The sequence below is a fragment of the Cyclopterus lumpus genome, chromosome 13, assembly GCF_009769545.1.
Source record: "Cyclopterus lumpus isolate fCycLum1 chromosome 13, fCycLum1.pri, whole genome shotgun sequence".
Taxonomy (NCBI): domain Eukaryota; kingdom Metazoa; phylum Chordata; class Actinopteri; order Perciformes; family Cyclopteridae; genus Cyclopterus; species Cyclopterus lumpus.
Genome location: NC_046978.1, coordinates 7,030,101 through 7,053,271, shown reverse-complemented (window position 1 = coordinate 7,053,271; position 23,171 = coordinate 7,030,101). Strand labels below are relative to the sequence as shown.

The following is a 23,171-nucleotide window of genomic DNA, read 5'->3' as shown; positions in this document are numbered from 1 at the left end:
GTATTGACAAATGTGTCCTGCAGTCTTTATTACCATTAGTTATACTTCACTTGAATCCAGCACAGAGGCACAACCCAAAGCAATTCCCCTTTAAAGGAGAGAGTGATTAGAGCCCTCCCCCTGCTGACCCCTCCCCTCTCAGACATGGGTCCGACCCTTACCTATTGCTGCGTAGGGGACCGGGTCACAACGCTGCCCAGATAGCTGAGATCAATCAAAAACAAATCACGTAAGACCCTTACCCTCTATAAAGCAGCAGCCCTATAAGCTACTGTACCTTCCCTTTAAGGCCAGTGATGATTGCTTCATGGCTTTAGCTACTGTATGATTGTAGCTCGTAGGGGTGTGAGGTGGGTGTAAGGGGGCGCAGGAATGTGTGCAGTAAAGAAATAACTGTGGGAGCATAACAGTTTTTATGTAGGTGTAAAAACATAAAACCTCCTGCGTAATGTCTGACTGTCAATCTGTGCACAGGGGAACTGATCTATCAGATTATTGTGGGAAATAGTCCCTTCTTTCTTCATGAGTTTGTATCCTTAAACAGTTGGTACCAATTTCTAATAATACACACTTTATGAAGGCTTTCTTAATGGTTAATAAATCACTTACATGTTAAATTCCATAATGTCCACTATTTTATTCTTTATGACACTTGACTTGACTGTATTCATCAGATCCTCTGATCCTCTGAAGAGGGGCATTCATACTAACATGTATTCATCAACAATTTACAGTGCAGAGAAGTAACTAAGTTATCCTTCATATGTATGACTTAGCATTTTGAATGCAGGACTTTTGAGTATTTCTACACAGTGGTACTGTTACTTTTAATTATTTACAACTGCATACTTGAATTACTACAACAACCCTAAATTAAGATTTTTATTTATTTTTTAATTAGGTGCAGATGATTTACCAACTATTTCTGTTTGCTCATTGCAAGGTGAGATATTACTGGGACTTTTTTTTTTTTTTTTATTAATTTTTTAACATTTCTAACCACAGATCTGTTGGATTCTTACATTTTATTAATTATGTATTTATTAGTAAACAATCAATTAACCATTAATAAATATATTAGTTGTGGCATATAAATGCTTAATAGAGAGTAATTTGTCAGAAAGTGGTACCTTTGTTTTGTATAAAATATAGTGTAATAACAATTATGTAAATGTTCATCAAATACACAGTAATAGTTCATGTTGAGCATGAAAACAACTTTTGCTAGTGATGCACACTAAGTTATGTCACACATTTTGTTTTCTTTCATAGTTCTTTCAAAAATGTATCTGATTAATTGATTGAAAAAAAAAAATTCAGTTTCAATGTTAAAAATGGGGGACAGAAAAAATTTAAGTTTTAAAAACAGTAAACTTGAGGTTTTTCTTTAGCCTGAAGCTTATTGTTCCTGAAGTCATTATTCAAATAAAATTTGTATTGTGATGAATATTTTATTGGATAAAATATGAGCTATAAAGTGATAAAGACAATAATACATTATCTTAAAATCAAGTTTGACATGCTATCAAGTTTTATGAACTGATACAATGTGTGCTAAATGCAATTACATGCCTTCTGCATATTAAAGTACAATATGCATCATAATTATCCCTAAATGGAAACTTGGAAATTTGGAATAGAAAGCAGACGAGGAGAAGAATCTCCCCTTTAAATAAATATGTGACTATTCTCTACTGGAATGGATCACCTACCCTGAGGCTGATATCTGGAGCTGAGAGGGCTCTGAGGGTAGCATCTCCTCCTCTGTCCTTCTCTGGGATGGCCTCTGCCCGAAAACATCCCTGCCCTCCAGAGGGGGAGAGGGAGACTGGGAGGGGTAACTGGCTGCTGTGGAGGCATAGGACATGTGGGCGTGGTAACTGGGGCTGGGTTGCATGACGCCCTGGCTCTGTGTGGGAGAGGCTGACAGGGAGGACCGCCGGGAGAAACTGACCGAGGGCTGCAGGGTGATTTCATGCATCTCCAGAGACCGAGAGGTGCGGAGGATGCTGGGGCGCGGAGGAGGCCGCACTAGAATATCTGGGGAACCCGGCTGGGTGCTAAGAGGGCTTTGGGAGAGTGGAGAGAGGCGCGAGGGCTGGAGTACTAGCGGGGGTAGGCTGGGGTCCGCCCGGCGCCCCGCCCTCGGACTGAGCCAGGACTGAGGGCTACTACTGGGGGCTGTGCTTGGGCTCCCTGCACGGGCTGCCGGGTCAGGGTAAGGCAACACTGGTACACCCACACCGTGGGCCGTGTGTCTGAGTAGGCCGAGACTCTGGGCCTGTTGCATAGCTAAACGCCTAACCGGAGGCCCCAGGGACCTGTCTCTGCCTGGGGGAGCCACAGGGACCTCCAGCTGCAGGAGTCCGGGGCTTGTTGGATCCTTTAGGGAAGAGAGGTGCAGGCGACTGGAGGGGAGAGAGTGAGGAGGGTATGGGGGTGGATCAGGGAGATTCTGGGAAGGATGTAAGGAATGGTGAGGTGGGTATATGAACCTTGGACCCTCTAGACCCAGGAACGGTAATTCATGAGGATGCCAGCTATCAGGAGAGCGAGGAGGGCTGTGTATGTGAGACATAGAATGGCCAGAGGCACTGTACTGATGGTGATCCATCTCTCCACTCTCCTCGGGGATGGAGGGGTAACCATAGGGCCCCTCGGCGGTGCCTGGTGGGGAGGACAGAGCCGAGCTACGCGGGCTGATGTCAGGCATGTAGAATGGTGGTGGAATCCCTGATTCAATGCGGCTGCCTAGATACCCATAGAATGGGCCCTGGGGAAAGCCCCTGTAGCGGGAGGCCGGGGCCTGCCCTGAGGCGTGAAGTGCACTGCCCTCTGCAAAGCTCATACCTTCCATGGCCCTGTGTAGACGGGGGCTGTAGTTGGGGGGCTGCGTTGACTCCAGGCTGGAGGACGTTGGGGAGAGCTGGGGCCTCAGCGTGGGCATGATGGGCGGCAGAGGCCCGGGGTCAAAATCATTCTCCTCATCAGACTGCCGGAACTCTGGGTACATGTCAGACTCCTCTGCGAAGGGGAAGCCATGGATGCGGCGGGGCGGTGGGCTCTCCATGATGAAGCGGCCATCAGGGCCGCGGCTTATCAGCTCAATGGGCGTGGTGACCTCTGCCTCGTACTTGGACACACTGTATTTCTTGCTGGCTATGGCACGCTTGGTTTTCTTATAGAAGGAGAGCTCTTTGTCTCGTTCTCTCAGAGGGCTAGGCAGCTTCCTGACATAGAGGCCTGGGCCATGGGAACCATCTGAAGAAAGAGAGCGGGGCCGAGATGGCGGAGAGCTCTCAGGACTTATCTTCCCCGATGACAACCTGATGAAAGAAACGCAGACACAAGGTACTCACTTAGTTTAACATATACCAGATGAAACCCTAAAGGGATGTCATTTTTTTTTTAAACAAACGAAAAATATCTGATGCTCTAAACCAATAGGCATGATTTTGTTTTCATTTTAAAGCTAAACAGATGACACAACACAAAGCCAAAGCACTCCATCAAGGCAGCCATAATGAACTGCATTATGATAATGACCAGTTTGTGGCGGCGGCAGCATTCTGATAGGACAGCAGCTAATGAACCAAGCCAGGATGACAGGATGAGAGGAGAACCAACAACGCAACCATGACAACCGTATCACAGATCTATTGAATCTACTACTTCAGCACACGTGAGACCAATTTCCATATGCTGCACCAAATGGTGATGTGAGGGAAGCAGATGACATCTAACCAGGCCTAATTTGCCCACACCAGGAGCAGCATAGTCAACAATTACTGGGTCAGTGAATGCATCAGGTAGACATACATTATTAAGAGTGCATATACACAGTACTTAACTGTACATGCAGCTGAGCTAATGCATTTGTAATTATTGTATGGTGCATGGAAGTCTGTGCATGCAAATAAACCAGTGGTAGGCCTCACTACAACAAATTGTCATTGTCAGTTGATCATTTCTATGCAATGCATTAACCATGCAGCCAAGCCAGTGCAGTGCAGCACACTCTGTATTTTAGTGCAGGCAGGCACTCACAGGGGGCTGGCAGGCGAGGGCAAGAAACTGCTCCTGGCAGGCTCATCCCAGCAGGGCTCTACCCCTGGCAAGGGGGTGAGAGGAGGCCTGCGTTGAGAGACAAACGACATGGGCCTGGTTCATACTTGACTATGCCACTTGTAGGAAGGACTACGTGTGAACTCCCTGACCTGCCTGGACCATTTCATAAAGAATAAACAAAGGTATCTGATACTAACGGTTTACCTAAAGTCTCAGGCAAAAATAAACATTTATTCTGGAATGGGATTCACACAGATTATTGTCACAAATGAGCGTCTTTTGAGATTGAAATGCAATCATACATGTACACAAGATTTAGTGACAGACAGACAAATACACACATGTAGCAGATACTGTACATTAAATGTGCAGCTAAACAAAAGAAAAGCATTATTACACACTTGGAGTCATGCAGAAAGCAGACAGCGTTTGAGGTTAAAGAACACAGATGGATCAAAAATCAATACATATACTGCAGCTTGGGCACTCTGGATAATGTGCTTAAAATGCTGACTGCTTTAAACCTTCTTTAATCTGCCCACGATCCGCTCGAGGCTGCTACTGTACATGTTCTTCCACATCCTTCAAGTAGCCCGAAAATAGAACAATGCTGTTTTTAAATCATCCACCTGCGCTTTGAACATCTTAGCAAATATATCATCTCTTGTCTTATTAGAGCTTATCCAAATGCACATGAGGAAGCATGCTGTGTGTAATAATCCGCTCTACTAACGAGGCTTTAAAAATATTCTGAAATTCCAGTTGCTTTACTGTTAATGCCTTCTCACAGCATGCACGGGAAGGGAGATAATGTTACGGGTGCATTAGAAGATGCTCAGTAGTAGCCCCCTCTGGCAGATTGCAGACTGCTCTGGCATTCACTTTACTTACGGTGACTCAATGCTTTTCCTGAAGTGTGTCACCGACAAGGGAGGATCTGAGAGGAGAAAGACATTTCAATTTAGCATTTCCATGCTATTAACATTCCCCCCAGTAGGTAATCAATCCATGGTCAGACATGTAATACTATAATTATTACATGTTACATGTAACACCGACCTGGTTTACGCTTGAGTTTGCGACGGTGTTGCTTATTGACAAAGCAAGCTGCTAGAGTGCTGAACAGGACTGCCGCTGCCAGAAAACAGATAGTCGCCACAACCCCCGCCACCACTGGCCGTGCCAGCCCCTCATCAGGCAACTCTGCAGGGGGGAAGGGATCTGATAGGGCAAACAAGTGGGTGAAGGGGAGAAGTTACAAACACAAAACTCACAGATAAATACTTCACAAGGGCGAGCATCTCCGCGTGTAGTTTTTATCGTTTCTTAAAAAAACACTCACCCGTGCTAGACACTCCCACTACGTTGCTGCTCTCACTGATTAGGTCATCCATGACAGCCATCACTCGAAATTCGTACCAGGACTCCTGTGGGAGAGACACACTCTTCTTATGGCCGTCTGTGGCCTGCACACAGTTTTGCTTTTAGCTTACTAGATCATGCTCAACAAGCAAACTGTGACTGAGTTTTGAAAATGCACCTATTTATCATAATGATATACAGTATATAATGTGTTTTTTTCTAGTTGTTATTACTTGCATCCTAATAAGATAATTATAATTGGCAGTTCTTATTTTAGTTATTTAAGTACACAAACAAACATTTTGTAATTTCCACATATAGTGGTTATTAAAATTCACTAACATTCAAAAAGGAATAAGACATTTTGTGTACACTTATGAACATTAAATGACATTGCATTTGATACAAATGTGGACTGTTTAGAAATTAATATTTATTGAAAGTAATGGCACCTTGAAATGGGGAGATTGTTAACAAGTCGATGTAGATGAAATGTATCGACAACATGTGTATGGAACTGACCTGAATCAGGTCTCTGGCTATGAGCTCGGTCTCAGTGGATGGGATTAGGTCATCCAGAACCTCCCACCTCTCCCCGAGGCGGAACTCTATGATATATCGGTCGATGGGTGAGGAGTGGTTGGCTGGAGGGAGCCATGTGAGGAGAACACCGTGCTGCGTGCGGTTGGCTGTGAGGCACCGTGGTGGAGTAAGAAGCACTAGTGGTTCTGGGGTACCCAGAGGAGAGCCTGTGGAGCAGAAATGTTGCACATTTTGATCAAAACTAATTTTGATTAGGAGCTAAAACATGGGTCTCATGTGATGTACCAGTTTGAAAATATTAAACTACGTATGTAGTGTAAAAATACTGGACAAATAAAAAAAAGCTTTTTGTCCGCTGCCATTCATCTACAGTATTAGCTTCTATCCGAGTGTGTGAACTAGGTCAGAACCTGTCAAGCCTCATTTAGCCTTTGTTGAATCAAGTTAAGCTTTCCAACACAACGAGTAGCAGAATCCGGGTTCACACTGTCAAGAACAAAGCAAGTATTGTGATGACGTAACTGTCATCAAGTCTTTGAGGGGGAAAAGAACTGATGCCGTTTCAAATTAATACAGCTTTATACTGAACTACACAATGGTGTTTCTTTCTTAGGCAAGGCAAGTTTATTTATAGAGCACTATTCGTACACAAGGCAATTCAAAGTGCTTTACAGCTACATCAAATTACAAAAAGGCAAATAAAATTAATTCCATAAAAACATAAAAATAATGATTAATTAATTATATTAAAAGCGAAGAGTGCAGATAAAATACTTTCAGTTGTCAAATAGAACTGTTTTCAACCTGGATTTAAACATTGACAGAGTCTTAATAGTCTGACACACAGAGGACTTTAGTTGGGCCTTACTATGTGCATACCTTCATTCAGTTCAGGCGGCGGCATACAAAGACTGGATATTGGCAGCATGCAATTGAGGCATGAGTTGGATTTCAAGACACAGGATCTATACAAAAAATCTGCTTAAAAATGTCATTCAAAATGTGAATTTCTGAACAGCAGCTACATCCAAAATTCTAAATGTTTGCTCTAACAATGATCTCTGACATTACTCAGGGCATTAAAACACATCTACTATTTAAAGAATTTTAGCCCGCCCCAGCTCTTTGCATGTGCACCATTTTGTCATACAATCTTTTTGGATTAATCATAGCATCATCAATGGTTTCATGGTAATGATGTTACATATTTGGGGGTTTCTTCTTTTTAAATCCTGACAGGAGAGAATACCTGAGTTTAACAAGGAGTAATACAGTTCTTGATTCATGAAGACAATCACAAACTGTGTATTATGGATTGTTTATCACTGTGTGGTGATATTCGAAAAAATATATAAATTGTGTCTCAGTAGCAAATATGGATGGAGAAACCTTTGAATAAGAACCCACCTGCAGTGTTGACTGTCACAACTTCACTGAATGGGCCCGTGCCCAGTTTGTTTTGTGCCAGCACACTGAACTGGTATTCTGTCCCGGCCTCCAGCCCCGGCACCACCAACCACGTCTGAGCACCAGAAACTGGCATCGAATGCCAGTCATGAGGACCGAAGTCGGTTCTCTTTGACCTGAGAACAGAAATGAGACAGAAAAACAAGGAAATTATAGATTATTTATACCATAAATAATGGTGAATAATATAATAAACTGTCATTAGTTAGAAGACAGTGTTGGTCAGTTGGTGACATTAAAAGGGACCAAAAACATTTCTGTTTCAGATAAATTATTTCACTTTTAACTTTATTTGGAGTCATGTGAAAATTCTTAAAATACTTTACTGCTTATTATATATTCCATATTTAATTTGTATTTAATTTAATTGTTTTTATTTCTTATGTGCATTGCTGCTTACATTTTCTCTTATAATCAACTTTAAAGCATTTTGAATTGCACCGATTGTTTAAGAAAATTAAGCAAACAGCAGGTTTAAGAAATGTAATTCTTAAAGTCTGCCATAACCGTATCCAGAAATGCAATACCTTTAATGCATAGCAATCTTTATCTTTCAAGACTGACTGAGGTTCTTACTGACTAGTTGAATGAGCATGGACAGACCAACAAAGATAATATCTGTGTTTTGTTATATGTTTTATTTTGAAACAGGACGTTTTATTTTGAAACAGGAAATGTCTTGTAACTTGTTAGGGGACTTGTAATCAGGAAGTGAAGGAAGAGCATGGCTCAGTTTACAATCCAGTTGAGTCTGCTTGCATCTTATGCCTTTTGATGGCATCGTTGGTATGTATTGATTTGTTTTATTGTTACTTATGATCGCAGATGATTATTTTTGTGACAATGTTTAGTTTGGGAAGTTTTATGCACAAAGTCCATCGAGTCATAGTTAATGACTACTCCGCTATGAATGTTGTTCATATGACAGAATAAATATGAATAAATAGTTGTTATGTTAAAATACAGTGGTTTATAGGAACATATGTGTAAATCAGTAGTAAATACATAAAAGTAGCGGTTAAAAATAAAGCAAGTTATTTCATTGAAGAATCAGTATATTTACATTGTGTGTATGTGTAAGGTTAAAAAGAAAGCATTTTGTTTGTATTCATTATGCCCTTTGTGTGTTTTAGTTTTACTCTTTCTTACGTCAATAAACCTGTGGACAACGGACAACTGTCTTCAGAGTCGTGATGTCAGGAAAGAGTTTGTCTAACTGCCAAGGTGTATCACAGCACATATACTGAGGGCAGCATAATCTGTATACAATTGTCCACGTGCACAAAAATGTCTAATAACCATGTGAAATAGGTTGAATTGACCAAACAACACATATTTCAATACATCTGGTCTTCCCATTGAAAGGGAAGATATTGTTCTTTTTGGGGGTTTACCAGAAGTAACGTAAAAGAAATAACTGAATTTTGAGCAGATAATAAAGTACGATTCTTCACATTAAACATCATTAAAGCAAGACAACTTGAATGATCCACTGGGGAAATAAGGCCACTTTAGCAAGAAAGTCTGAAGCAGATGTAATTCAAGTGAATTTAGGATTATTTTGAACTGTAATACAAAAATGTAAGAAATACCTAGTACTTTGGTGCATTTTACCTCATTAGAGTTATTACATTATGTCAGTTCTTATCACTGATATTGTATTGTGTTAAGATCAACAATACTTTACTCCACTCGCCTACAATGTGTTTGGCTCTACTTGATAATTACAAGGCATTGGAATAAATACAGTGGAATAAAAAGTACAATATTTGTCTTAGTATAAAGTACTGGTACCTTTTTAAAATGGTATCCTCTGCTGAAAAACGTGAGTACTATCAAGTGCATGTACCTCATGGACTTCACGTGTGCGTGAGATGTTACTTCTCCAATACGCACCATGAATAATGCACATGCACAGCGACTGAGTAGTCGCTAGTCAAACCAGGCTCTTAACCTCCAGGTAGTGTTTCCACATCTGCAGACTGCCGCCATTGATTTGAAGTTAAATAGGAGCACTCACACTGGACCATACCACACAGAGAACGTCTGTTCGAAGCCGCCATCATATCCTGGTTCCCAGGACACATTAGCAGAGGTTGTTGAGGGCAATACGTGGATATTACCAGGAGCGTGTGGGCTGGTGCCTGGGAGACAGAGAGGGAATTCATTTAGAAAGCACAAGTCCTAATTTACTTATTAAATATATAACTGCTGACAGTTATCGTTTAATATCACTTGCAGTAATGGAACTATATATATCCTTTTAACATGTACGGTGTATTACACTTTGTTCACATAACTGATCATTTAAAGTCAAACTAACCGATTGAGTTCAATATAATGCACCGTCAATTGAGGAGCATTTTGTTGCCCCCAAAAAATGCTGTGCTGCATCGTGCATCGTCTTGCTATAATAATATGATGCTGTCTAAGGTGGTGACCAGGGTAAGGTCAAGTTCAAGAGAAGCAGTGTTGTCTGCAGTTCTGCTCATTCCACCCACGTATACAGCTGTGCCACGTGGCCTGAAGCCAGTTACTTCTCATGGTCTGAGGGGCACAGCTGTCTGCGACACCTGTCGGCTCAGAGCTGGTGGCACGTAGGTAGGCTGGAGCCGCCCACCATAGCATAACCACTCCACCAGCATCTGAAACCTATACTGAATATATACATCTTCTAGCCTGCAGGAGTCAATGGTTTCATAGTCAACATCAAGACTTTTGGTTTGAGTATGATTATTTATTTTAAAAAGGTCTCGACTACCGTCTAAAAGAAAAAAAAGCAACAAATCTAATAAATATTTCCATAGGGAAAAGCAGTTGCGTGTATAGTGCAAAGAATGCAGCACTAACCATCCCCAGAACAAACAGAAACTGGTGTGCCTCTCATTGCTGTGCATATGTATATTCTACATGATTCATTCCCACCACGATTAGTTATTAAAATATGTACCCTGCAATTTGCATTATAGGTAATAGAGAATACTTTCTGCAGTGTTCAGTTTTAGGGTTTGCTGCACCAAAACTTTTATACACACGCAGATACTTTTGAGTGAATAACAATGTAATCTCTATGCATCAGGACCTTCACAGCCCTGTTTAAACTTCATAACCCTGCCTGTCTTTATCGACACTTCAGTCAATTTATCCAATAGTGAAAAGATGTCCTTGGTCCATTGACTCAACAGACAAAGGCTGCAGTGAGGGTGTTTTAACAGATGGGTGGATACCACACTGTAGTTACAGATTCAGGAGTTTTGAATTAACTGTATAAAGCTATTTCAGAGAAGATCTAACGGAAGTTGAATGATGCCGAAGGGGAAATTGGACAGAGGCAAGGTGTTCGAGGGATGAGAGTCTTATCGTGCAAAACACTCACACACACAGCAAAGTGTGATCACAGTGAACTCAAAACAACTTTGACAGGTCAGTTAGTTGAGGAAATTGTTTGTACCGATGACCAGGATACGTGTGCTGGCAGTGATGCTTGTGACCACATTGGTGGCTACACACTCCCATTCTCCGTGGTCCTCCTTGCTGAGAGACAGAAACTGTAAGCTGCCACTGGGTAGGATGTTGTGCTTACTCTTGCTTGGCTTCCCCACCTTCAATGGACACGGAAATGACAGCGACATGGTTAAGAAGTGGAAACAGACATTTCAGCACATAAAAACAAGTGCAGAAGATGATTTACTAGGAGGTTTGTTATGTTGCGTTTTTCTACTGAACCTTTCTCCAGGTGATGGCAGGTATGTCAGGGTCTCCAGAGGCCGCACAGGGGATAACAAGCTCTCTCCCAGCTTCCTGACGGTACTCCCCTCCAGGTCTCACGTTAAAGTAAGGGGGATCCTAGAGGAAACACAAACACCAGACCCATCATGAGGACTTCTTGGCACATCAGTGTATGCTTAAACTTGCAGCAGACAGAATCAAACGAGCGATGAGTGATGTACCTTTAGCACCAAATTGGCAGGGGGGGACATGCCCATGGTACCCAGGGCGTTGTAAGGCACACAGGTGTAGGTGCCCAGGGAGTCTTCTGTGGCCTCCTCCACCCGGATACTTCCGTCTGGTGTCAGGCTCCAACCAGGGTACTACAAGACAAGGTTCCATCTGAAATGCTTGATGTCGAGTTGATGCTTATGTAATGAAGGCCTGCCTTCATATTGTGTGACCTCAGTGAAAGGAGATCAGAGAGTAGACAAATAGAAAGCTATGTGCACATACTACTGGGCACTTCAAAACAGTTTGAAAATGACACAAACCTGGTAATAGTTGCAAATCTTTATTAACATATGTGTCAACAACTAGGACTCCTCCTGTGGCACCCATGACAAGAAAGTAATGCAGTTTCAATAGTAAAACATGTATTGATGGAAGAAGTAAAAAAATACTGTGCATTAACAAACTCTTATATTGTGATATAAACCGTTCGTAAAATGTTTTTATACTGCTATAAATGCTAATTAGGGCGACTTAAACTTCCAGAATCCGACCAACTGAAACTTCCCCTGTGTCCCAAGGGTGACGACCATAATGTCTGTCTGATCTTTGCTACTGAAACAACATATAGCGAACCTGCTCCGTATGTAGATGTAAGTGGCTCATTCTAAGGTAAGGAAAACACAAGGATTTGTATCTTCAGGTGATGATACACTTACAAATATTATATTCCATTTTAGCCAATAGATTCCTCTACACACAGATGCCAACTTGAATGTGATTAAAGGCAGGCCTGTGCACTGACCTTCTCCACTCTGAGGGGATAGCCGTCTTTCTCCCACTTCACTAATGTCACAGGTGGGTTGGCGTCCACGGGGCAGCGAATGAGGCCAGGCAGTTTCCGTGGGACGTAGATGACGGGGGGCATGTTGATCACTCGGGCAGGGTCTGGACGGAAAGGAAAGATCAGTGTTCGGGGTGCTAAACCATTTTACTTGATGTAATCCAAAGAAATTGACATTTTGTGTATTGCTTGATGGAAAAGACCGGGTCCTGGATTTACGAAGCATCTCAGAGTAGGAAAGCACTCAGACTAAATTTCAATATTAAGTCTTATCCAGCTAATTCTTATTTTTTATTCATTTATAATAACAGCAGGACTATATTGTTTGAGAGGTGTGTCTATATTGTTACAGTGCATTTCCCACAATGTACACATGAGAGACAAAAAAGAATTAAAAGTTAAGTTAAGTGATGAAATCAGTGCCTGTGAATCACCAGGCTCTCTCTCATACTGTAGCACGGTAATCAATGACCAGCAGCAACTTGGGAGCAAATTAGCTCAACACACAAGGGCTTGACGATGAAACGTCAGATGGCCAGGAGTGGCGTTTCTCTCTCTCATCGGTCTGAGCTGCTGAACATGAAGGTCACACGTTTCATATTTCGAGGAGCTAGATTCAAAAGAGATGGGGAAAAATGGAGTCTGAAGACGAGCCCGTCTCCATCTTTGTGCACAGGAATGAGGCTGGAGTCGGAATAGATATATATATATATATATATATATATATATATATATATATATATATATATATATTCACTAAGAATATGAAATTGGTCAAAGGGGCTCAGACCTTGAAATTAAAGAAGGTTACTTTGCATTACAGTGGTAGAGCAGCGCTGCCAAATAATACAGCAGCCTCTATAATGCTGCTGCTGCTGTTCCCTTCTCCTCATACAGTCTCCCCGCCCCTCCCCCATCCACTTTGTTGCCACGGTAACACTCACACTGAACAGTCAGGTAGGCTGATGCCGAAGGCGAGATACCGAGACTGTTGCTCGGACTGCAGGTGTATTTCCCAGCATCCTCCGGCTTGACCCGGAAGATGATAAGCGTGCCGTCGATGAGAATGCGCACTCGAAGCTTCAGATCACTGTAGGAAGACACACACACACACATGTTTTGGCATGCACTGTGTTACTGAAACACACCAACAGAGAATGGCACACATCTCCTTTTCTTTGCTGAATTGCATCGAGGTGCCATAAGAGAGCAACAGAGAGTCAAACAGCATCCGGCTCTGAGAGGAGGAACACAGAGTGCAGAGCAAGAGATTCAAATTAATCTGCTCATTGCCATAATCGCCAAATGTTTTCCCCTTTGACACCATTTTAAATTAAACACCGTAATGATGGAGCACATATTGTGTTTATTTTAATGGAACTGCTTACCTTTTCCACACAGGGAAACAATTTTATCATGCAACAGAATTGGAGCTCAAACTGAATGTCATGAAATTAAATAGTAACCACTTTTTAAAAAGACCCCCTTTTATTAAGGGTTTATGCTTTCCAGATCAGTTATAGGCCATTAATAAAAACATTAACACAGCAAGTTATTAACTTATTTATTAATGGTTTACCAACAGGTAGAACTACATTAAAACCAAATAGATGTGTTACTACTTGGAAACCCAACTACTCTTCCTATGAATGGCTTAATAATTGATCTGGAAAGTATTAGTTAATAATGTATTTAATAAAGCCATCAGTCACAACATACAATAAGAGCTACCTCCTGCCTTTAGCGTTTTTTTTGTTATCTAGGAGCTTATTCTTTTGTATGTATATATAACAAATACATTATTATTATATGATAAGATAGACTTAGATTGTATTCTATTATGTTAATTTCCATTACTTAGGAAATGTTGTTGTTCTCCTACAGTTTTCCTCTTGTTCAGCCGTCTCTCTGCTTGTCAACTTCTTAAACTACAACCATAGTTATACCTTATAAACTTCCTTATCTTATCCCCGGAGCCCGCGATGGTCCTGGCTACGCTTCAGAGATTATGATGACAAGGCCTGAATCATGTTGTCATCGGAGCACACTAACTCGCCTGGCACTGTCCAGAGAGACCCCCACTGCGGCCCCAAAGGACAGGACACCGGCCCACACACACACTCATACTCACACTCACACTCACACTCACACTCACACTCACACTCACACTCACACTCACACTCAAAAGACAGCACAAGGACACGCACAATGTCACTTTCATATCTTTAAAGCTTTGGGATGAATGCAAATTGTGGTGGCGATTTAAATGTCCCAATAAGCAAGAGGCCATTAAGTCTTAACTTCACCCGAATGCTTAACTAAGATGTTTCCCTGCAGTTACATTACAGAGCAGTTACATTACAGAGCAGAACTTGATCATAACTTTACTTCTTGAAGTAGACGTTATCCTCTTCCCAGAACCAGGTGTAGGTGAGGTTGCCAGGATACGCCTCCGCTTGGCAGGTGAAGAGTGCGTTCTGGGATATGTTTACTGTGAGGTTTTCTGGTGGAGAGACGATGAATGGAGGCCCTAGGAGAAGCAGACACAAGTGTTTTAGTTGTTGTTGTTGTCTATTGGTTTAATCATTAAAAGCTGGTTTAGAGATTTTACCATGAATAGGTCGTTGCTGCCCCCAAAAAAACATTGATAAGCCACAAAAAAAAAAATAATCCCATGCAGTCATATGCAGCCTATACTCTGCTTATACTTTGGGATTGTGGAAGTTTTTTTCCAGGAACAGATTGAGAAAGAGGACACTATGGATTATTTACAATATATAACCACAGTCTGATGTAAAATTTAGTGAGCAAGCAATTTCTGTAACCTTAATAGTAGTCAGTGTTGGAGCTTACGCACACCTCACATTGTAACCTTTTTATCCCCCGAGGTGCTCCAGGTTTGCTCGTAACTCAATAAATAAAGCAGAAGCCATGAAAGGTAAGCTGTCTTTAATGAGTGGCCCCAGATACAAGCCTCATGGTTATTTTCCTCACAGTGTGCACAGCTTTAATGCATCAAGTGGGTGTGCTGACAACACTGTGCGGGTGACTCACATGACATTTAAAAACAGATCACGGCAGTGAGAATCATGACTCCTCAGACATCTGGTTGTTATTGCATTTTATCCCTCATTGCTTTTCAAACCAAATATTCAACTCAACTCAACTCATCTAACTATATATTTCTATCGTGTTTTAAGCAATTCATACACTGATAAGGTGAAATATGACACTATTTATATAAATATATATGTGCGCATGCACAGTGAGTGGTCTAAAATACGTATATATATATATATATATATATATATATATTTAAAAAAATATTTTTCTTCTATTGTTTTTTGTAATATCAGATACTTAATTTTTAACTTTCTCTATTTTAGTCCTTGTGCTGCTGCAACACCAGAATTCCCCCCCTGGGGATCAATATAGGTGTATCTTATCTAATCGTATCTTATTAAGCAAAAGAAGCCAGACTAAAGAAGGAACCCTATAACATTTGTTTTGGTATTGTCTGATGCTAGATACAGTTTTAGTCAAATGTATGTAGTTTTACAATGGAATATTTTTCTCACTCGTTCACTCTCTCCTAATAATACTTTAATCTTGAAATAATACTTTTGTTTGTAACACCACTATATAATTTCATAATGATCAATCTTAGAAATGTTTCCCCATTGGTCAATACAATACATTTCTCATTGATTTACAACATTGACTACAATGGTCCAATAGACCAATATGTAGGATGTGAAGACAGTTTACAGCTGTATCATATAATCTATTAGACTAGATTTGATCAACAAAATAATGTTATGTTTTAGTTGCAGAGTTCTTGTATGGTCTGCTTTATATTGGGAGGTTTTGATAGGATGGAGGCCTCCAGTGTGTTGTGGTTGAAAGAACGGGTATCGCAGTATCAGCTGCTCCACTGGAGGACTGGAGACTTAATGTAGTTGCGTCACATGCACCACTGGTTACACTATCCACCGGATTACAACACATTAACTGTACCGGGAACAAAGAGGAGAGTAATTCATCTGCTCTGTTTTCCACCTACAGAAGTCAAGCATTAAAACAGACCTCACGCTAACTGGACCATAAAAGCAAGACGACTGTTGTTAAATACACACTGGTAACTAACTCCCTGCTGCATCAGGAGACTGCGAGAGAGTAGTGGAGGCTGGTATGACCAGCATCTATCCGATCTGTGTCTAGCAGAGAGCCTAGTTATTGGACTGGAGACAGTGACGCTCTCACGGACAGATCCTGTTGTATACACATGGGGGTGCACAAGAGCACACACACACACATGGACACACAAGTCCCAGACTGAGTTATTGAACGACTGATACAGACTCAGAAGTTATGTTAGTATACAAGAGAAGTGCATGCATAGCTTTCAAATGCTGCTACTGTTAATGCCTTCAAGTATAAATAATACAAATACTTAAGTGATGCAAATGCGTGTATATATGGCCTAAGGTAAAAACTAGGAAACATGTTTTCTCATTTACAATTCTAGCGATCCGAGCAAATACATTAGTCAACAACACGTCACTTATTAATACAATCTAATGTGGGCCTCTCTAAGTGTGATTCATGTATTGGTACAGTACCTTGAACCAACAGACGGGTAGTGTGGAGCACCTCTCCCTGGTCACTGTAGGCTCGGCATGTGTACGCCCCTCTGTCATCTCTAGTGATGCCCAGGATGGTTAGACTGCCATCATGTACCTGTGATTACATGGTGGTACAACACATTACAATAATGTGATCAACAGCAAGTAACAGGCTGTCAGACACAGTGATGGTGGACAGATTCAGACAAGAGGTTATTTTTTTGGCAGAAACGTTCAAACCTATCAAAACTGCAACACAAAGTAGAATGTTTTCCACTGAAAAGTAGTGGAGCAGAAGTTAAGTTGCATTAAAAAGATACAAATACCTCAAAGTTGTCCTTCAGTAAATGTACTTAGTTACATTATTGATCACAGACATACAACACCCCCAACTCTTCAAGTAAGTGTATCTACTCCAAAGAAGATACATCAAACACTAGTCATGAATGTGTCATGCTTTAATTTGCTCCGGGACCGATTGCTGCATGTTGTAACCTTGGAAACGTCCAACTCCATGTTGCTGTGTGTCCCTGTGTGCAGCCACTGATGAGAAGCAATAAGTGGTGAAGAAACACAGTAACCAAACCTAATAGAAAAAAAACCTTATAAATTATGCAACAGGTTGCAAGAGGCTCTGTCCATTCAAGTCACACACAGCTGTAGTCTATCCATTCATGCAGCTGAGGGGGAATCTGCTACGCCTGCAGAATCATTTCTATTCATCTGTCTTTAAAATGTTTTATGGCCCAGAGATGCTGCGAGTGGATCAAGGCAACAAACATGTAACTTGTGTCAGTATGTTGGCGAAACCGTATCATCATCATCATCACAAGATCACAAGACGCTTTGTTCATCACTGCTGTGTAACACACAACACGTGTGGCATGCTGGGCGCATATCAGTGTTAACCAAACACTGATGTGTTGGGAAGCATCGATTTAAGACTCGGAAAGCAGTTTGTATTGATTTAAAAAGTTGGGAGAGATTAAAATGTCTAAATAGTGTCTGTATTTTAATTACATGCTTGCATTGACTACTGTCTGGCTAATTTGGCATGTTTTCTGTTTCTTCACATACCAGGAACTTTGACTGAGCCGCTCTCCTTTGAGGCTTAGGTTCTGCCTTACAATACATGCTTATCCTTGAGTTATTGTGTGTTTTGTGTCTGTTGACTCTTTTATACAATTCATAAATGCGGGGTTGTAAAGCTAAAATATAAAAGGTGTGTTCAATAAGAGAGCAAAAAGAAAGTGTGCCCCATGGTGAGGACCCACTGGAAAGCGAACCATTTCTGTTGGTTGCATGGTAACAACAAGCAGTTTGCTCATTAGCAAACATTGCGTCAACAAGCGACCTGCACCTTTACCGACAATGTGTGTGTGATATGCCAAGTAGGACTTTTCTTTTGCTTGTTCTGCATCTGACTGTCAGGCAAATTCTTGAGGCCAAAGATCCCAAAAAGTACAATAATGATCTTCACGCTGTTTCACCACAAAACTGTACAATTATCTGAACTAAATTTCCTAGCCCATCGCTGCCTTGCTTTTTTGTTGCAAGTTTGTGGTAAAATACTGTGAAGTCGGCAGATGAATTGAACCCACATTTCCACATTGTTAGACATTCCCATGCGTAGATGTACAAGGAGAACAACACGTTGCAACCCCTGTACAACCCCTGGAGTGTTTGTACAGTAATGTTGATTTGCCCCAAACATTGAATGTTCCAAGTGTACATATGTTAGCTGTAAGCTAGCCAGCGGTTCTTTGTTATTCCCTCTCCTCTCTGTATGTTTATGAAGCAGATTGAGTGGTGCAAGTTTTCCCCTCCAGTCCCAACTTCTCATCAGGCTGCGAGCCCCGGAGAGGTTACGTAAAATGGCACTTCCCCATCAACTTAAAAGTCCCCACGCCTTCTGTCTAAACCCACAGTTACACTTCTTTCTTTTTTTTCATCCTGTGATTTTATCTTGCACTGAATCGATCCAAAATAAAATCATCGCACTGCTACAGTACAGGCAGCACATGCAGCAGTGAACGCAGCAGACTTCCACAGGCAGGACACTTAACAGGAGCTGATGATATGCAACAGCCGTCAGTCCACTCCAATGCACTCTCTGGCCCAGATGTACTCGATTCAAGGTGAAGGGGACAAGATTAAAGAAAAGGCATGAGATGAAGGCAGGATCCCAATTTGTGTCCCACTTCACCGACACATCCATAGAGACAGATTGTGGCTTGTGACACAGCAAGAGGGTTGCTGTTGTTTTCCTGCCTGCTTGTCACTTGAGTGCACTTTGGGGAAGACCCTAGGTTTCTATCCTTTCCTGCACTTCTGTTTTGTTTAGTGTCTTTGTTTTGGGGCTCTTCTTTTGTGTCTGCAAATAAATAAAGCAATAAAGTAAAGAGAGGAGAAAGAGGATGGGGTGAAGGACTTCTCTCTGTCTGTTACATTCCTGTCTTTCTCCATGACGTCTCCATGGATCTGATCATGTGGGTGAGTAAATTTACCCTGACAGGCATAAACACAGATGCTTGAAAAGGAGACTTCTCAAAGTTTGAGAGCATAAACTCTGAGCAGCAAAATGTAGACGACAGCTGATAAGTGCTCTGCTTTATATATTTTCGTAGTATATAAAGGGGAAAGTAGTAAGGTATGGCATTGGGCTATCACTAGCAATTTTTATTTTTAGGGTGATATTCATGTTCGGACTAATTGATGCAGGAGAAGGAGGTGAATAATGCATCAATCAGGTTGTCTAATCATTTACTGAGGGGATGGTGTTAAAAAGAGGCGACTGTTGGGGAGAGAAAAAGGGAAAATGCTTGAGTAAGAAAGAAGAGGCCCTTAACAGACACTCCTCTATGCTGCGACACTTCCTGTATCACTCAGGCAGCCGTAAAGAGGTGATCGCAGCAGACTGCAACATCAGTGTGATATGAGAATGCGAAGGCATGCAGTAAAATGCAGGAGGCCTCCACCTTTCAAAGAGTTTCTGAATACAATTCCAAGCCATATGAAAAATGCCCTTCAATGCCCTTGTACCCATTATACATATTCAACAACATGTTATGCCCGCACCTTTGCACCTTTTAGTCAAGATGCGATGAATCATCGTCCTCTAAAGCTGTTGGTGTGAGTCATCTGTAATGAAACGCTGCGTTAACTGTCTTTGATTCTGTGCCACTTACACCACCTGATGTTTAATTGTTGATGGTTTATGCAGCTTGAGACATTTTGCTTCCATCAAACCACAGCTAGGGTCGTGCCAGAAATATCTTGTTGACATCAGAGTCTACTTTTGGGAGTTTATCCACAGGAATAAAAATCATGCATCACCAACCAACAAAGAGGTTCTCTGGAATATGAGGTGCGTTGCCAGTCTTAACATTGTTGACATGATTCAAAGTGTAGTTATACAGTAGGGAGAGCCTGACTGACAGTCTTCCTGCTCTCATTCACTGTCATCTGTCAAACGTTCAAAACGTTGGGCTTATTGTCAACACAACATATATAGAAATCAGTGTGAAACTGTTCTATGTAATTGAGAATGTCTGTGTCTCTTGACCTGCAAAATATCCTAAACTAAAGCCTCGGCATCACTGATTTGAGGCAATTATTGAGGTTTTATTACAAAGCAATGGGATTTCTTTGCAGCACATGAAACAGAACAAGCTGATATTAATGAATGAGACAGTCCCTAACATACTTCCAGCACAGGTGGACTCAGCGACTGACACCATCTGTGCACAAACCCTGCTTCTATATGTAGACTAATAATAATAATGTCCTTTATTCACCCTCATTCTTACCGAATATTTTGTGTCGGTCGCAAGCTCCTCCCCTTCCCTCAGCCAGCTGATTATTGGTTTGGGATTTCCCTGGGCAGAGCAGCTAAGCAGAGTGCTTCCCCCTTCCTTCGCCTCCACATACTGTGGCGGCGTCGCTGTAAATGAAGGTGGGGCTGTGGAGAAAGTGAGAGCAGGAATCATTACAAAAGCAACACAATCTGAAGTACAACAACAATCATTATAAAGTCAGTGTCTTGTCTGGTGTTGTCATCAGAGATAATCTTTCTGGACGTAGCTTTGCATAGATTGTATCCACACTAGTAGCTCCATGGATGGCAGTAAAACAACTATTGAATGGTTCGCTATAAAACTTTGAACAGGCACTCACGCGTAGGATGAATCCTAATGACTTTTGAGATGCATTTATTGACAGCTTCATCAGGTCAACACTTTAATGTGCAATAATTTAGTTTCTGACCAAATGCCTCCAAACCAATGACTTTCCCTAACTGTTGAACAGACTCGTTTTCTAATTGTGTATCTATAAGGAAAATGCTTTTTGGGGCACAGGGGATTTTCTTAGGTTGTAGTACCGTCATTGGCCAGCAATATTGAACTCGCGTATGACATGCGTGACACAGATATTGTTGAGACTGCAGGGAAGGCCACAGTTTTCTGAAACAACTATACACCCGAGTGAACAGGGACCAGTGAAGACGGGATTTATTCTTGAAAAGCCCAAGAAACCATTTAGTGGCATCAGTGCATTTCCACCTGATATTTCTTAGCATCACAAACATCGACAAGGGAGCTATTCACCAGCGACCGCAGGCCAATGAAGTGTAGTTTTCTCCGCCAGCTGCTCTTAGTGCTTCAACACAATATTTTGATTAGAAATAGTGGCAGAGTGTTTCGTTAAAGAGAAACAAAGGAGTTGCTATACAAGTGGGTCACCGCTTGCCGCTGGGAGTGCTGCCATGCTACAGACTGCATACTAACACCTGGCATGGAGCAAACAAATCGTTAGCACGTTTAGACATCTGCCCCTCCATACTGCCCTCTCACTCGCACACTCATTACATTAGATGGCACAGTAGATTAATGAAGATAAAATGCATGACTGGTTTATGTATTGCTTGCTTGTGGAGTTGACGGGTCAACAGCAACATTAAACGGATCATGATGCATCATTACAGTCATCAACGGGCGCCCTGGTCCCCTACCAGTTTGTGCTTTTACCTTAAGACACTAATTCTCGGTTATAGATTTTACCAATCTTTATTATGTAGCTATTGTACTTTTTTACACATTTATTAAACAGCTTTCGCAAAAAGCAGTGTGCGTGCGTGCGTGCGTGCGTGCATGCGTCTGTGAGTGGGCATGAGTATGTACATGACACATGAGTACCTCTGTGTCTGTACATTCTTCTGCAGCAAACTGCATAATATTTTGGGTTGCCAGTTATAGTTGCATGATCAAGGACCTCTCATTGTTTCGGTGACTCACACTTTCTCGAAACACCTTTTTGAACTACCAGTACAGACTGTGCTGAGTACATCGCCGCCACTCAGTCACTGCTACGCAGGCTGACAACTCGGTGAGTCACATTTTCAGAACATTTTGTGGAATATTTAGTAAATAGTTTTTTCCATTTTGGGTAAATTAAACCTTCTTTTTGAAAATATACCTGTGACTTCTCATCTAGCTTGCTCCCTCACAGGCCTAAAGCAATAAAAGTATCCAATATTTCACAAATAAAGCATCAAAATGTATCTTAGCCCTGTGGTTGGAAACCAATAGCCACAACTACCATACTGTATACAAAGTTGTAAAAACTAGTTTCACCTTGAGCAGCAACAACAGTAAAATGCATCATTGTTATTAATGTAAAATATGCTAATCAGACACATGGGCTGAGGAATGAATACTTTTACAGTTCATATTTTAAGTAAATTTACCAGATACTATCTAGATTTAAAGGCAGAACATTGAATTGTTATGTAGTATTTTACATTGTGATTCTGGTACTTTTACTAAAGGATCTGACTACTTCTTCCACCACGAAGTGCTGGTATTAATTTTAATTCAGATTCAGATTCTTCTCGGGGGATTAAGCATCAGTTGGCAGGAAATTAGTGTCACACATGGCGGTGACAACAGCAGGTTGGTCAACCTGGGAGTTGTTTCACACCATCAGCTACAGCTCGTCACAGTGGCTCTGAAACCTGGGAGTTGCTCTACAAAAAAAGTATCACAGTCTCGCCCTACTTACTGCAACTCTTCATCCTCTAACTACATTAAAAGATACTTAAACCTCCCTCACAGCTAATCAGCAGGTGGCCTTGATGCTACAGTTATTAAGACAGAGGGTCCGGTTGGCTTTTGATGGTTTGCATTCGCTGATTATAAGACTAGAGATAGGAGAGGAGGAAAAGGAGGGAGGGCAGAGAATGGAGAGTGGCCTTTGTGTCTTTTTCGGGCACAAGGCCTTGCCATCTGACACCTGCCACTGAGTGGGCACCAATTCCCTGGCAG

The 23,171-nt window shown here is 41.6% G+C and overlaps 1 protein-coding gene across 2 annotated transcripts in view; it reads right to left on the bottom strand.

Moving 5' to 3' along the window:
- Positions 1-23,171, bottom strand: part of igsf9ba (immunoglobulin superfamily, member 9Ba) — a 50,095-nt gene that overhangs the window by 6,448 nt on the left and 20,476 nt on the right. Inside the window, exons 4-19 of one of the 2 annotated variants that reach the window (XM_034548904.1) lie at positions 20,658-20,809; positions 16,846-16,963; positions 14,612-14,753; positions 13,168-13,313; positions 12,185-12,327; positions 11,391-11,531; positions 11,167-11,286; positions 10,892-11,042; positions 9,461-9,584; positions 7,381-7,556; positions 5,953-6,179; positions 5,411-5,495; positions 5,128-5,289; positions 4,960-5,005; positions 4,048-4,134; positions 1,713-3,326 (exon numbers count right to left, since the gene is read on the bottom strand). In XM_034548904.1, the coding sequence (XP_034404795.1) occupies positions 1,713-3,326; positions 4,048-4,134; positions 4,960-5,005; positions 5,128-5,289; positions 5,411-5,495; positions 5,953-6,179; positions 7,381-7,556; positions 9,461-9,584; positions 10,892-11,042; positions 11,167-11,286; positions 11,391-11,531; positions 12,185-12,327; positions 13,168-13,313; positions 14,612-14,753; positions 16,846-16,963; positions 20,658-20,809 (3,634 nt within the window). The remainder of the gene's footprint in view (positions 1-1,712; positions 3,327-4,047; positions 4,135-4,959; positions 5,006-5,127; positions 5,290-5,410; positions 5,496-5,952; positions 6,180-7,380; positions 7,557-9,460; positions 9,585-10,891; positions 11,043-11,166; positions 11,287-11,390; positions 11,532-12,184; positions 12,328-13,167; positions 13,314-14,611; positions 14,754-16,845; positions 16,964-20,657; positions 20,810-23,171) is intronic. The other variant, XM_034548905.1, reaches the window with a different exon arrangement.